The sequence below is a fragment of the Lontra canadensis genome, unplaced genomic scaffold (assembly GCF_010015895.1).
Source record: "Lontra canadensis isolate GAN:19392208 unplaced genomic scaffold, GSC_riverotter_1.0 scaffold55, whole genome shotgun sequence".
Taxonomy (NCBI): domain Eukaryota; kingdom Metazoa; phylum Chordata; class Mammalia; order Carnivora; family Mustelidae; genus Lontra; species Lontra canadensis.
In genome coordinates this window covers 3,494,303-3,507,710 of record NW_022631049.1, presented here as the reverse complement: position 1 = coordinate 3,507,710, position 13,408 = coordinate 3,494,303, and the positions used below count along the sequence as shown (strand labels likewise).

Sequence of the window (13,408 nt, the reverse complement as noted above, 5' to 3'; positions counted from 1 at the left end):
GTATCTCCTGGTAAAATAGTTCTTGCCATGATCAAAGGAGGCTAAGAGTTTTGTCCAGGTGTTCAGTAATAGAGTATCTGGAATGATGACTAGTATAAATTGGATTAATTTTATATCAATATGTGACACAATAAAATAATGCAGGTATGTGTAATTGATGATTTATAGATTTCTGAGAAGCGCAGTTGTTCCCTGTGCCATAAAATCATTGTATTCCGAAAACTCTTCTTTAAATGATTTGAAACTTTTTATATTTCCTTTTGTGTGCTACAGGAGAAAAGAATAAAAAATAAAATTTGACAATTTCTGAATTCTAATGTAGTCATCTAAAAATTACCAGAGAATATTTAGCCTATTGAAAATATTCCTGAACAGGGGTGCCTGGGGGTGCTATCAGTGGAGCATCGACTCTTGGTTTCAGCTCAGGTCGTGATCTCAGGGTCATGGGAATAAGCCCTGTGTCTGCTTAAGATTCTCTCTCTCTCCCCATCTCTCTTTGTCCCTCCCCCACCCCTACACTCTCTGTGGAATAAATAAATCTTTTAAAAAAGGTACTGCTAAACACAAATATTACATATTAAGGTGCTATCCTCATTAAACAGATTAAAATTAACTACTCCTTTCCTGTTCTCCCACTGCATTTTGTATATATATTGTCTTATTTTGCATATATGTATTTAAATATTTTATTTTATATTTACTTAAATATATTTATTTGTTTAGTATGTATACCGTGTCTGTTTTTATTAGCTAGGGAGCTCCTGACAGGTAAAGCCAGTATTATCTCATTGTCTTTATCCTCTACAGTGTGTTATAGAAGAAATGAGTACTCAGAATGTGTATTACAATGATTGGAAATCACTCACATCATTTAACCTACTCAATGCATGTTATGTGCCAGAGAATAAGCAATGAGTGGTACAAAAATCTCTGCCCTGAGAGCTTGCATTTTGGTAAGTAAAATAAATACATTAAATGTAAGGTCTGTTAGCTGGTTAAAAGTGCTATAGAGAAAAGTAAAGACAGCATGTTGGTACAAGACGGTGGCATTTCAGCTTCCTATGGGGAGTTAAGGAAAGGCCTGAAAGGAAAGGAATTTAAGTTAAGCTAAAGACTTGAGTGAAGACTGCGAGAAGTGGTGGACAAGCCTTGTGTATACTTGGGGGAAGAGCATCACAGGGAAGGGGTAGCGAGCTTAAGCACTCTGGGGCCGGCATGAGGCCAGTGCAGGGGAACAGAGTGAGCAAGCAGGAAAGTACAAGGAGTAAAGGCCACGTCAACCGGGCCTGCCAGGCTATGGTTCAGGACCTTGACTTTGACTCTGAGTGACATGAGAAGGCTTTGAGCAAAAGGGTAACTTTGCTTATACTGAAAAGGTTCATTCTGGCTTTTGAGTTCCTATTTGGCTGCAGAGGGGCAAGAGCAGAAACAAAGAAAACAGTTAAGAGATGGATGTGGACATACTGTTGGAGATGCCTGTTAGACATGTACATGGAAATACTAACAAGATATTAGATACGAACTCAGAGCTCAGGAGAGAGATCCAGGCTGGAGATAATAAATGAGGGAGTTTTCAACCCAATGGTGGTAATTAAAACATCGAGACTAATTGAGCTCACAGGTGATGAGTGTAGACAGAGCTCCGGGGTGCTCCAAAGTTAAGGTGTCAAGAAGATGAAGTAGCAAAGGCTAGTGCTGGACACTACAGGAAAATACTTCTATGAGAAGGGAACTGCAAATAACAAATATTGCTAGGAAGTCAAGCAGGAAGACGTGAGGACTGAGAGCTGGCCTTTGGATTTAGCAACATGGAGTTTAACATGGACTTGACAAGAGCTGTTGGGGAAGCCAGATGGGAATGGGGTCAAGGTACTTGGAGGAGAGGAACTGGAGACACTGGTAGGGAGGAAATGAGTCATGGGAAGGTGCTTAAGGAGGGTGGAATCAAGAGGGTAAAAACATCTTTCCCCCCCACCCAAAAATGGAGAAGTAGCCTGTTTGAGGGTGATAGGCATAGTCAAGAACAGGGATAATGTACTTGATGTTTTAAGAGGGACAAGGGAGAATTGTTGGAGTAACATCCTCGGGTAAGGCATGAGGGGAGGGGGAGGGGCTGGCCGCAGTAAGAGCTGGGCATTCATTCTGTCCTGAGGAGGAGGGACAGGGAGGACAGAATAGGAGGCCACAGATGTTAGTAGAGGAGTAAATTTGGGGGAGGAAATTAATTATCTAGCAGGATAATAACGAGTTCTTTCCATTTTACAATCTTTGCAAGATGTGTATTATTATATACTTTCAGAAGATATTAAAAGAAACAATTCATGCCGACATATGGACTTCTGTGAGTAATGCAGTGAGAGCAGTTTTAAAGCTTACTCTACAAGCTTACTCTAGGGTCAGGAGCGACCTCTAGTGCTTCATTTAGGTCATTAATTTTTTTTCTTGTTTTCTTGCTCTTCAATGTACAAAATAGTACTATCCATATTTTATATTATTTTTAAAGAAACGATTACAATTCACAGCTCAGTTTAGAAAAATACCAGGCATTTGAGTAAAATAAACCCAAACCATCTGCAGTCCAAGCTGGAGTTGCTATTATCATTATTTTCTCCTGTAAGTATATCATTCTTTGCCAGACTGCCAATACATATGTTCATTCTGCTTCTTGAACCAGTGGTTTTATCAAACCCAGAGGAAGGACAACTGGTGGGTCACTGCTGATCCAAGACGGAGCAATTCTCTCAATGCTACACAAAGTACAAACTCCTCATATTTTTCATTCCTTGTTTCCCTTGATCTATGTTTGTCACTGGGTTTCCTCTGCCTGGGATGTCCCCTCACCCTGCATTAATTCATTTTCTTAGGTGAGTCTTTCCTGATCTTCCAGACTACCATAAATGTCCCCTATTATATAATCTTACAGTGGCCTATGCGTCTGCCATTCCCCCCAACTGTAATGAAATAGTCGATTTTGTAATGATTGTTTAATGTCTGTTTCTTTTGGTAAATCATGAGCCATGTAAAGGTTAAAGGCCGTGTCTGGTGTTTTCACCACCATCTCCTCAGCACTTAGCTCAGTGCCCAGCACACAATGAGGACTCAATAAATACCTAAATATGGTATCATGCGGGAGACTCTTGCCATGCCCCTTTCAGATCCCACTGCAGAAGAGACTGCATTTCAGAAGTGGATTTCTAGCTCTTGAATGCAATTTGCAGTTGCTTTAGGTGCACCTGTAACAGACAGAACAACTTGTTAAAAAACTATTCCAGCTACTCTTTCAGTAGCTCAATTTAAATTTCTAGCCGGCAAAGCAACTCTTTACAAAGAAGGCTGAATCCTCGGGTGTGACTCAGAACTTATCAGACCATTCTTTTTCCCCAAAACAGAAGCAAGGGAAAGACAATAAGATGCAAACAGAGAGGGAAGTACAGTGCAGCCATATCCATGACCTTAACCCACACAGTGTCACTTACTCTCAGATTTAGAAACATTCTGCCACCTACAGGACTTAACTCAGCAGCAGGACCACTAAAATGGACATGGTGATAGTGTTTACCTGCCGTTAGGGCACCCCAGCCTCCCCTTTAGATTGTTTCTGAGAACTTCTACTTAACACCAGAGACAGGTAAGAGTGGAATGGTTGGTTGTGAAATACCATACCACAGTTCCTTGGATTCAAGACACGTGACTTGGAATTGCAAGGGAACACAGTAAAATACTCTGAGCCGGAAGTTGTCCGAGTCTACCTGGAAAGCCTGTATTATGGTATCTTCTGTCCCTCTGCCCCAATTCTTGGTGTTATAATTTTGATGTAGTCCTTTCAGGGCCCTGGGAGAGATTCTCTTCTATTCATTGACCAAAGGCAGGATTTTTCTAAAATCATAACTTTTTAACATTTTTATGTAGGCATATATAATGATTAACCCTACTCAATAGGAATTTTGTTTATTCTGAACACCTTCTGATTAAATCATCAGAATTAATACACATACATACCTATATCTGTGGCAATGTTTTCTCAAACTCCGTGTTCCTTCCTTTTCTGGAGCTCTTCCCCATATGGTTTGTGTGGATGGCTCCTTGTCTTCCTTTGGGTCTCAGAGAGGCCTAAGAGAGGCTTAACCTGACCACCCAATCTACTCAGTCCACTCTTCCTTTCCTCTCTTTGGTAGACCCTGTTATTTTCCCACGCCATTTATCGCCAAGTCCTCATATATTTATTGTGTCCATTCATCAATTTTGTCTATAGCACTGGTCTGTGAGGTTCCCAAGGACAGGGACCTTGTTTGTTTTGTTCACTTTTGTATTCCTAGAGCCTAATTTCTTTGACATATAATAGGTGCTCCCTAAACAACTGCTGAATAAACGAATATTTCCTTTGTCATTTCACTTATACTTGTTCCTTCTACTGCACTTTAGTTCCTGCTATTGCATTGTGCCTCCCTGGGGGATAGGAGACAACTACAATGCTCCTTCCCTCCATCATGGAGTACCAAGAAGGCAATTCCCTTGTTGAGAAGCCGAAGGCTTCTCCTGGGCGGCTGTCACGCACCCAAAGGTGCACAGAATTGTATTAGTGATAGCCAGTCTGAGTCAGAAGAGCTGCCAAAAATGTTTTTACAGTTCCACTCACGGTTCTTGGGCACCCAAAACTGCGAACTACTGCCATTACAATTAGGTGACAATTAGCACGGCGTTGAAGTGTGCGCGCGTGCGTTAATTTGCATAACGAACGGAGGCGTCCTACACAGTCTCTCTAAAATGAAATCCAGATGGATAGACACATCCTTCCTTCCTTCCTTGCCTTCCAGGAAGCTGAGCCTCCTGCAGCAACTCCTCTGCCCAATGGGGGGCGGCAGCATCCTAGTAACTCGCTGCCTGAAGATGTGTAGGTGGGTGGAGAGAGATTCGCGTTCAAAGTCTTTTTGACGCTACCCGCTCTCCGTAGCTCCTTAGCCCGCTTGAGTTTCAATGCGCGTTGTTGTTTGACGAAGGGAGTCCTATACACCGCCTGCTGCTCTCCTGATCATGGCTTCTCCGAGTTCCTTCACCTACTATTGCCCTCCATCTTCCTCCCCTGTCTGGTCAGAGCCGCTGTACAGTCTGAGGCCCGAGCACGCGCGGGAGCGGTTGCAGGACGACTCGGTGGAAACAGTCACGTCCATAGAACAGGTGAGGCGGCCAGACTGAGCGAGGCGCCCACGCGGGGACTTCTGGGAGCGGGAGTCCCTTCCGCGGGGCCGTAGGCGTGTGGAACTCACCGGGGAACTACTACTCCCACAGTGCACCGCGGTGCCTCCTCTCCGGGACGCTCTGGGCTTCTAGGCTTGGTTCTGTAGAGGAATGGAGCGTTTGTGGGGCCAGGTTGGGGAGGGGTCGTTATCAGGGTTGGTTGGGAGGGGAGTATAGTACCTGGGTCCTCTCTGGCTAAGGAAGCGGGGAGAATCGTGTTCTGTACCTGGTGGACTAAAGCAGCTCGGGCGGGTCAGACAGCCCGTTTCATTCGGCCGGGACATCGGGAGTTTTTCAGATGTATACTGCACTTTCCTCACCTGCTCTCAGTTTTGGGACATAGAGGGGACGAGAAGCGGCCAGAGTGTGGTCATGCCATTCCAGGGTCTGTTTAATTTCTGACCTACACGGCTAGGTGTAGGGCCTGCCTTGTGGATGGGCATTTTAATAGTCATTCAATCGAGTGCCAGCAGAGTATTGGACACAGTGTTAAACGCTGGAAATACAATAAAATAAAAGTTTCTGACCAAGAGCATGGCACAGCCTGGTTGAGAAAAACAGTACTGTCTGGAAAGCGCTACAGTAAAATTATACATTGTTAGACGATTTACCGTTCATTCACTGAGGCCTCCAACCTGTCACTTTGAAAAGTGCTTGAGGAATGAGTAGTGAACTCTTGTTCTTCTTTTCATTTTCCATTTGGAATTGTTCCCAAGTTATTGTGGAAATGTTTGCCCATCTGTCACTAGAAGTGGTTGAGATGATTCTTTTTAGTACTAACAAGTAAGCATCAGGCTTTAGTACTAACAAATAAAACAAGATCTCTTAGTAAGATCAGTTCCCAGGCTTAATCTCAGAGAAACTTTCTTTGACTTTCATACCTGAACTTGGAAGCCTGCATTTAGGCAAAATTAGTAATCGTAGTTATCATATTTTATATTTGTGACTATGAATATAATTATAAATTCATAACAAAAAACAAGGACTTGAGTACACAGTTACACACGTAGTAGCCGAAAGCATATTATAACTGGAGATTTATGCTACATGGGGTTTAACCCTTACCTTTTGAATCTAGCTCCCCAGCTTAGTTAGCCTACCAGTGTGTCTTTCTACAGTAGTTTTTTGTAAAAGATTGCAAAGAAGTCTCCCATCAATGAAAAACCTACAGGATCTTTGCTGTATTCCTAAGTGACAGACTGTAGAGTTTACTCAGGTCAAGCCTTTTCTTTTCACGTGATGTAAGACTATTGGGTCACTTTTTATGTAATTAACTGACCCAGCAGATAAGGATATGAACAGAATACTGGTGGAGAAAAGGGAGTCAGAAGCTGGTCTATTAATTTAGAGAATAGGGCGGAGACTTCCATGGTTAAAGGAGCAAGTCAAAAACAGGAACATTATCAGAAGTTTTACTGATCTGCTCTTTTTCCTCTAGTACTTTTTTTTCTTTTTTTTTTTTTTTTTTAGCCGAGTGTCCCTGCTTAGTTCCTGCCAGGAAATACTGGCACTTTTATTTTAAATGTCAAGGCATAATAAGTGATGCAAAAATGGATGGAACATGATTCTGGGCTGCCAGAGGGTTAGCCAAGGCCAAGGCTGGGTGCTGTTACAGGGTGTGTTTCAAATCTAGGCCTAACTATGTGATAGATAGTAGAGCATCTTGTTTGTCCTTCCCATGTCATTCTTCCAGTTCACATTTTAAAAGTCTGGGATAAACCATTCCAGAGAGTAGGAAGATGATGCAGTATCTCATACAAATGGTTACTTCAGTGGCAACACTACTAATCATAGTAGTATCCATTTACTGAGCCCCAGTTCTGTGCTAAATGCTCTCCATACATTGTGTCACTCAATCCTTTTCCATTTCACACATGAGAAAACAGGCTTAGGTACTAGGTGGGTAGGTTAATGATGATATATACTCATAAGAAGTACCAACCTTGTCCAGAGGAGTTGTCTACAGAAGACACTGGTTATTCTTTTTGTTCTGTCCGTTTGTTTATGGGGATTTACTGGCAGGGTTTAATTTTGTGCCATTGCCAATAAGAACAAATGCTTATCTCCTGTTCCCTGTCTGATTATCAGGAGACTGTATTTATTTGTTAAGCAACAATTTGATAATAGGAATGAAACCTATAAACAGTGTAAGGAGCCCTTAGCTAGGGATTCTTCTGTTCTATTCATTCATGTTTTTATTGGTTCAACACATACTTGAGTGTCTTCTATGTGCTGGGCTCTGTTCAAGACACTGGACATAAGGCAGTAAACAAAAGAGGCCAAGTTGGTGACTTTATGAAACTTTTGTTCTAGGCCCGGGAGGCAGTCAACAAAAAAGGGGAAAAAAACTACGTTATCTTATCTATCTAAATCTCCATCTGTCTATCTGTCTGATTTTAATAAGAAGTGCTGTGGAAAAAAAGAAACAGGATAAGAGAGATGAAGTATGCCAGGAATGGGTGGGGGAGGAGCAGGAAAGGTTTTTTATATCAGGTGGTAAGGGAGACCATCTGATGACGTGCCTGCCACTTGAGCTGAGACCTGAAGTAAGTAAGGGAACAAGCCGTGCGTGTGTCTGGGGAAGAAGCATTTCGGGCAGAGAAAGCAGCAAGTATAAAGGCCCTGAGGCCCCCCTAGTGCCTGATGAGTGAGTAGAGTGAGTGAGTGGTCACTGTGAGGGCAGAGATTAGTAAACGGGAGAATAGGACGTGAGGTCAGATCACGTAGGGCCTAATCAACCATTGTAAGTATACTTTCAGTTACCCTGACCGAGATGGGGAGCCATTTGGCTGGATAGCTTTTTGTCACCTCCCCAGATCCACTTTATCCTTTTCCACCCTGCTCTGCAGGTGTGCCCCTAGAGGTGGACCCGCACTAACATGCTCCCTTGCCCTATGGCCTCTGGGTGTATTTGGCCATGGGGTGTACTGATAGGGAGTGAGGGAGACGGAGGCTGAGATTAGCGCATTAACTCCTTTCCTGACAGATTGTGTGGTCTGGAGGCGGTCTCTAGACTTGAGGTCAGGACTCTTCTCAGGCACCTTTCATTGGAGCTCTCAGGCACCCTCTCCGCTCCTTCTCTTCACAATGTTTCAGGCCTAGGTGGAGATTGGGTACCCCCTGTGTTGCCTGCCCTAGGGCACTGCACTCTCTCTTGTGGTTTCCCTACACCTGCCCACACTTTTGTAACTGGTTCTTTTTTAAAAAATTAGTTAATTAAAAAAAATAAACATCTAATGTATTATTAGCCCCAGGGGTACAGGTCTGTGAATCACCAGGTTTATACACTTCACAGCGCTCACCATAGCACTTACGTCCCCAATGTCCATAACCCCACCACCCTCTCCCTGCCTCTCTCCCCCCAGCAACCCTTAGTTTGTTTTGTGAGATTAAGAATCTCTTACGGTTTGTGTAACTAGTTCTTTGATAAACTCTCCTCAAATCACCCACTTCAGATGTGCTATCTCTTTCCTGCCAGGAGTCAGACTGATCCACGATTTGAGAGTTTCAACCCAATCTGACTAGCATTTTCACAGGCCCATGTCGGTCACTGTTGGGATTGTGAGGAGGTGAGGAAGGGTGCAGGGGGACCCGCTAGGAGGCTGTTGCAGTACTTCAGGTGATGGATGATGGCAGCTTAGCTCAGGCTGTGGTGGTGGAGATACTGAGCAGTGGTCAGGTTCTAGGTATTTGTAAAGATTTCTACCTGGACAAGCTGTTTCCCGAACGGCTTGGTGCTTGGAGAAGATTTTACAACTCTAGAAAACAAGATGTGGTTGTCTTCCTTTTTTGTGCTATCTGCATTTCCCCTTTTGCAAATGCTCTGTGATTCAGGCCTGTGAGTTAATACCAGTACAGTCTCAGAGGTAGTAGGTTTGCCAAAAACTGTTGCTTACAGAAGGTACGACTCCTGTTTTTCTTTTAGTTTGTCCTTAGAAACATGGGCAAAAGTATCCTCCACTTGAAGTGGCATGAGGTCATTAGACAGCATTCAGTTAAATGACAGTCAATTGTGAGGAGTATCTGGAAGGATTATCAGTCTTAGTTCCCACCCTCAAAATTCTTTTCTCTTAGAGAGAAAAAAGAATATGCCGGAGGCAACCACAGAATGATTTACAAAAGCGTGTAAGTAAGTGCTACATTATGATTGCATTGCGCAGGGGTTTGGGGGAGCAGAAGCCATATGTTGTGGGCTGAGGTGGTCAGGACAACTTCATGGAGAATGTTGGCTTATAAAGGATGGAATTGGTGGGTAGCCATTCCAGTCAGAGGAGCTGTTAAGGACGAAGACTCCACCATACCGGGCATGGAGGGGGCTGGTTGGCTATGGGAGGAAATTAGGTCAGCTGGGTGGGGGTTGGGGGTGGGTGGTGGAGAGGGATGGAGACAGGCTGGGGAGCTGGCTTCAAGTGTTGAGCGTTGTGCCACTGCAGCTCCTGACGGAGGGAACATCAGGGGTCCAGGAATGAATCCTGGACACCTTCTGTTGACTTATTTCAAGTTATAATCTCTGAAAGATTATTAAATGTAGGTGAAACAAGTCACTAAATACGATCAAACTTACTAGTTTTTTGCTCTTCCGATGGAAGGGACCAGAGCTCTGCTTGGTCACACAGTCAGCAGGTTAGCTATGGTGAATTGGTTTTGCTTTATTGAAATTCAGCATGTATCATGTTGCTCAACTCTAAGATAATTCCAAATATCAAATTTCCCCCAGTTTTCCTATTAAAAAGTCCAAAAAAAAGTTTTTTGGTCAACTTGAAAATATACATACTTTTAAATGTGTAAACAAATCAAATGCTTACCTACAAAATTTAGATTTTATATCTAGGTACATGTATCTTTCTAGAATCACTCACTTTGTAAAATCACACTAATTTAGAAATATTGTTTTTCCTCTTTATTTATAAAAAAATTTTCTCCAAAATCTTCACATACATCTTTGACCTTAGTATTTTTATCTTGCTGGAACCACATTTTGGGTCCACCAATGTATTTCTCAAGACCACATTTTTGTTTTTTTGAGATAAATCCCTTTTGAATATGGTTAAGCATATTCTATCCCAAGTTACAGGTACCTACTTGTGTAACATTAGGACCCTTTTACAACGTGTCCAGTTGGCGTGTGTCTGTGATCACCACAACTTAACTACTATTTATTTACTTTTTAAAATGATCTTTAAAAGGATTTACAGTGGCAATTTAACATTTAGAAGTGTGAGTTCATATCCTCAGGAATAATTGCTAAATCTGTGCTTAATTTGTCATCTTTCCTGATACCATCAGCTTACCTCTATCAGCAACCAAAACAAACTGACTGAGGTTATTTTAGACTGATTATGTCAACCCCAACTGGTATTTTGTATTTAAAATAAAGGACCGAAAGAACCCCCTATATGCAGATGTACATTGTAAGGATTGCTTATAAAGTGATTTGTTTTTCCTGAGGATTTTTTTTTTAAATCCTTGCCTTATATTTAATCTACTAATGATTCTTTTCCTGGATCTTCAGCATTAACATGAGTGTCAGGCAGCAAATCCACTTTCTGGAAGGGTCCTCCTCTGGGAGAGAGGGGGAGATGTTGGAAGAAGGGACGTGATAGTTCGTGATATAAAAGTTGGTGTGTCATTAGATCGGCCTTATTTATTTATTTGCTTTTAAAGATTTACTTACTTGACAGAGAGAGACAGTGTGAGAGGGAACACAAGCAGGGGAAGTGGGAGAGGGAGAAGCAGGCTTCCCACTGAGCAGGGAGTGCGATGCGGGGCTCCATCCCAGGACTCTGGGATCATGACCGGAGCCGAAGGCAGATACTTAACAACTGAGCCACCCAGATGCCCCTAGATTGGCTTTATTTTATTTAATTAATTTATTTATTTTTAAAATATTTTATTTATTTATTTGAGACACACACACACACACACACACACACACACACAGTGAGAGAGGGAACAGAAGGAGGGGAAGCAGGAGAGGGAGAAGCAGGCTTCCTGCTGAGCAGGGAGCCCAATGCGGGGCTCAATCGCAGGACCCTGGGATCATGACTTGAGCCAAAGGCAGATGCTTAACGACTGAGCCACGCAGGCGCCCCTAGATTGGCTTTAGATAGAAGCTGTGGAAGAAAAAGTACCAAATGCATGAGTTGCTTTTTACCATTTACCAGTATGGAAATTATTCTGTGCTTCTGACTGGCCTTATTCTGTCTGGCATTAGTTTGGGGCTCCTGACAGTTATCAAGCTAAATTCTTTAGGACACAAAACAGGCTTGTAGACATTTATAGCTTCTGGGGCCATAGTTCTTAGGTATAAAATAAGCAGATGTGACAGAAGGTGAACAGTTAATTCTTTAGATTCTGAGGATCCCATTCTATTATTATTAATTTATTATTTTTCTATTAGTTAAGCCTTTACCTCATGTGCACATTAACAGAAATCAAACCAACTGAAGAGATGGAAATGTGGACACCAGCAGGAACCAAAGAACTAGGGACTGGGGAAAAGACTAAACCAGCTGACCTCAAAAAAGGGGGACCATGGACTGATTCCAAACAAATGGAGAATTGCAACTGCCACCACTAGTTCCCAGCATGGAATCTGAAGACAGAACCGAGGGCTGGGGTTTAGAAGTTACTGCAGGTTGGCTAATACGAGGCCCTGTGTGCATCACCAGCAATTTCCAGTCTGGATTAAACTGTCAGTCCAGACTGTGGACTTGAAATGGGGAAGGGATTCCAGTGTGAAATTGCAGATTCAACCAAGGGCTAAGGACTGGGGGTGGACCGACCAGTAACCCTAGACTAGAAAGCTAGTCAGATGGGGAGCTCCACCGAGAGCTCGCCGGCAGCCCTCAGAAATGGCAAGAAAGACCGTGAACTCAGAAGGGTTTGCAGGGCACCAGACCTGTTTCTTGCTGTCTCCAGATGCCACCACGAGTTTGCTTTGGATCCCAGTGCTGCCACCGAATCTGTTAAAAGACCAAAATTCAACTGAATAAATTGGCAGATCTAATTGGCTTTATTAACCAATTCATTATTCGGGCAGCATCCCATCTAGCAAGTAGAAAGGAACTCCCAAATGGCTACAGAAAGGGAAAGGTTTTTTAAAGGCACACAGAAGGGGCTCCTGGGTGGCTCAGGGGGTTAAAGCCTCTGCCTTCGGCTCAGGTCATGATCCCGGGGGACCGAGCCCCACATCTGGCTCCCTGCTCCGCGGGGAGCCTGCTTCCTCCTCTCTCTCTCTGCCTGCCTCTCTGCCTACTTGTGATCTCTGTCTGTCAAATAAATAAATCAAATCTTTAAAAAACAAAGGCCCACAGAAGAAAATATTTATTTTGGGTGAGGTCCCCCTTCCCATGGTAACATCCATAGAGAGGGCCCATGAGACAGGTTACCTTATTGGCATTGACCAGTAAATTCTTGACTGGTTAAGATTACATTTCGGGGTGGGGGGGCACCTGGGTGGCTCAGTGGGTTAAGCCTCTGCCTTCGGCTCAGGTTATGATCAGGGTCCTGGGATTGAGTCCCAAATCCAGCTCTCTGCTCAGTGGGGAGCCTGCTTCCTCCTCTCTCTCTCTCTCTCTCTGCCTGCCTCTCTGCCTACTTGTTATCTCTCTCTGTCAAATAAATAAATAAATTCTAAAAAAAAAAAAGTTACATTTCTGGGGGAGATTGAAAGTGCAATTAGGTTAGGTATTAAGCCCTATAGTTCAGTGACCTAGCATAAGTGACTTTATTTTGGGCCTGCAGTTCTCCTTTTAACATGGTTGTTGATTTTTTTTAATCCCTTCTCTTGATGGACACTTGAGCTATTTCTAGATTTTGGATATTTGGATAGTATTTTGGAGATTTGGATATTAATGGCTATAAATGCTACACTCTCGCAGAAGTCTTCTTATGAGCATGTATTTTCATTTCTGTTGAGCGAAGACCTTAAAGCAGAATTGTTGGATCATAGGGTGGGGTGTATGCTGAGTTTTATAAGAAACTACTATTCTTTTTCAGAGTGGTTGTAAATTTTATACCCTCACTTGCATTATATAACAAGAGTTCTGGTTGCTCTACAGCCTCGCCAACATTTGGTGTTGTTGGTTTTTTCAACTTTAGTCACTCTGCCGGTGGTTGTGGGTGGTAGTGTTAAGGAAAAAGCTATTTGTGACACTTGTAAAAGGAAGTC

General features: G+C 43.0%; 1 protein-coding gene across 1 annotated transcript in view; it reads left to right on the top strand.

The window, feature by feature from the left end:
• Positions 1–4,922: 4,922 nt before the first annotated feature.
• The window catches only part of LOC116878038 (protein farnesyltransferase subunit beta), a 64,512-nt gene continuing 56,026 nt past the window's right edge, over positions 4,923–13,408 (top strand). The window contains exon 1 of the mRNA XM_032875182.1: positions 4,923–5,175. Within this exon, the coding sequence (XP_032731073.1) occupies positions 5,032–5,175 (144 nt within the window). The 5' untranslated portion in view covers positions 4,923–5,031. The remainder of the gene's footprint in view (positions 5,176–13,408) is intronic.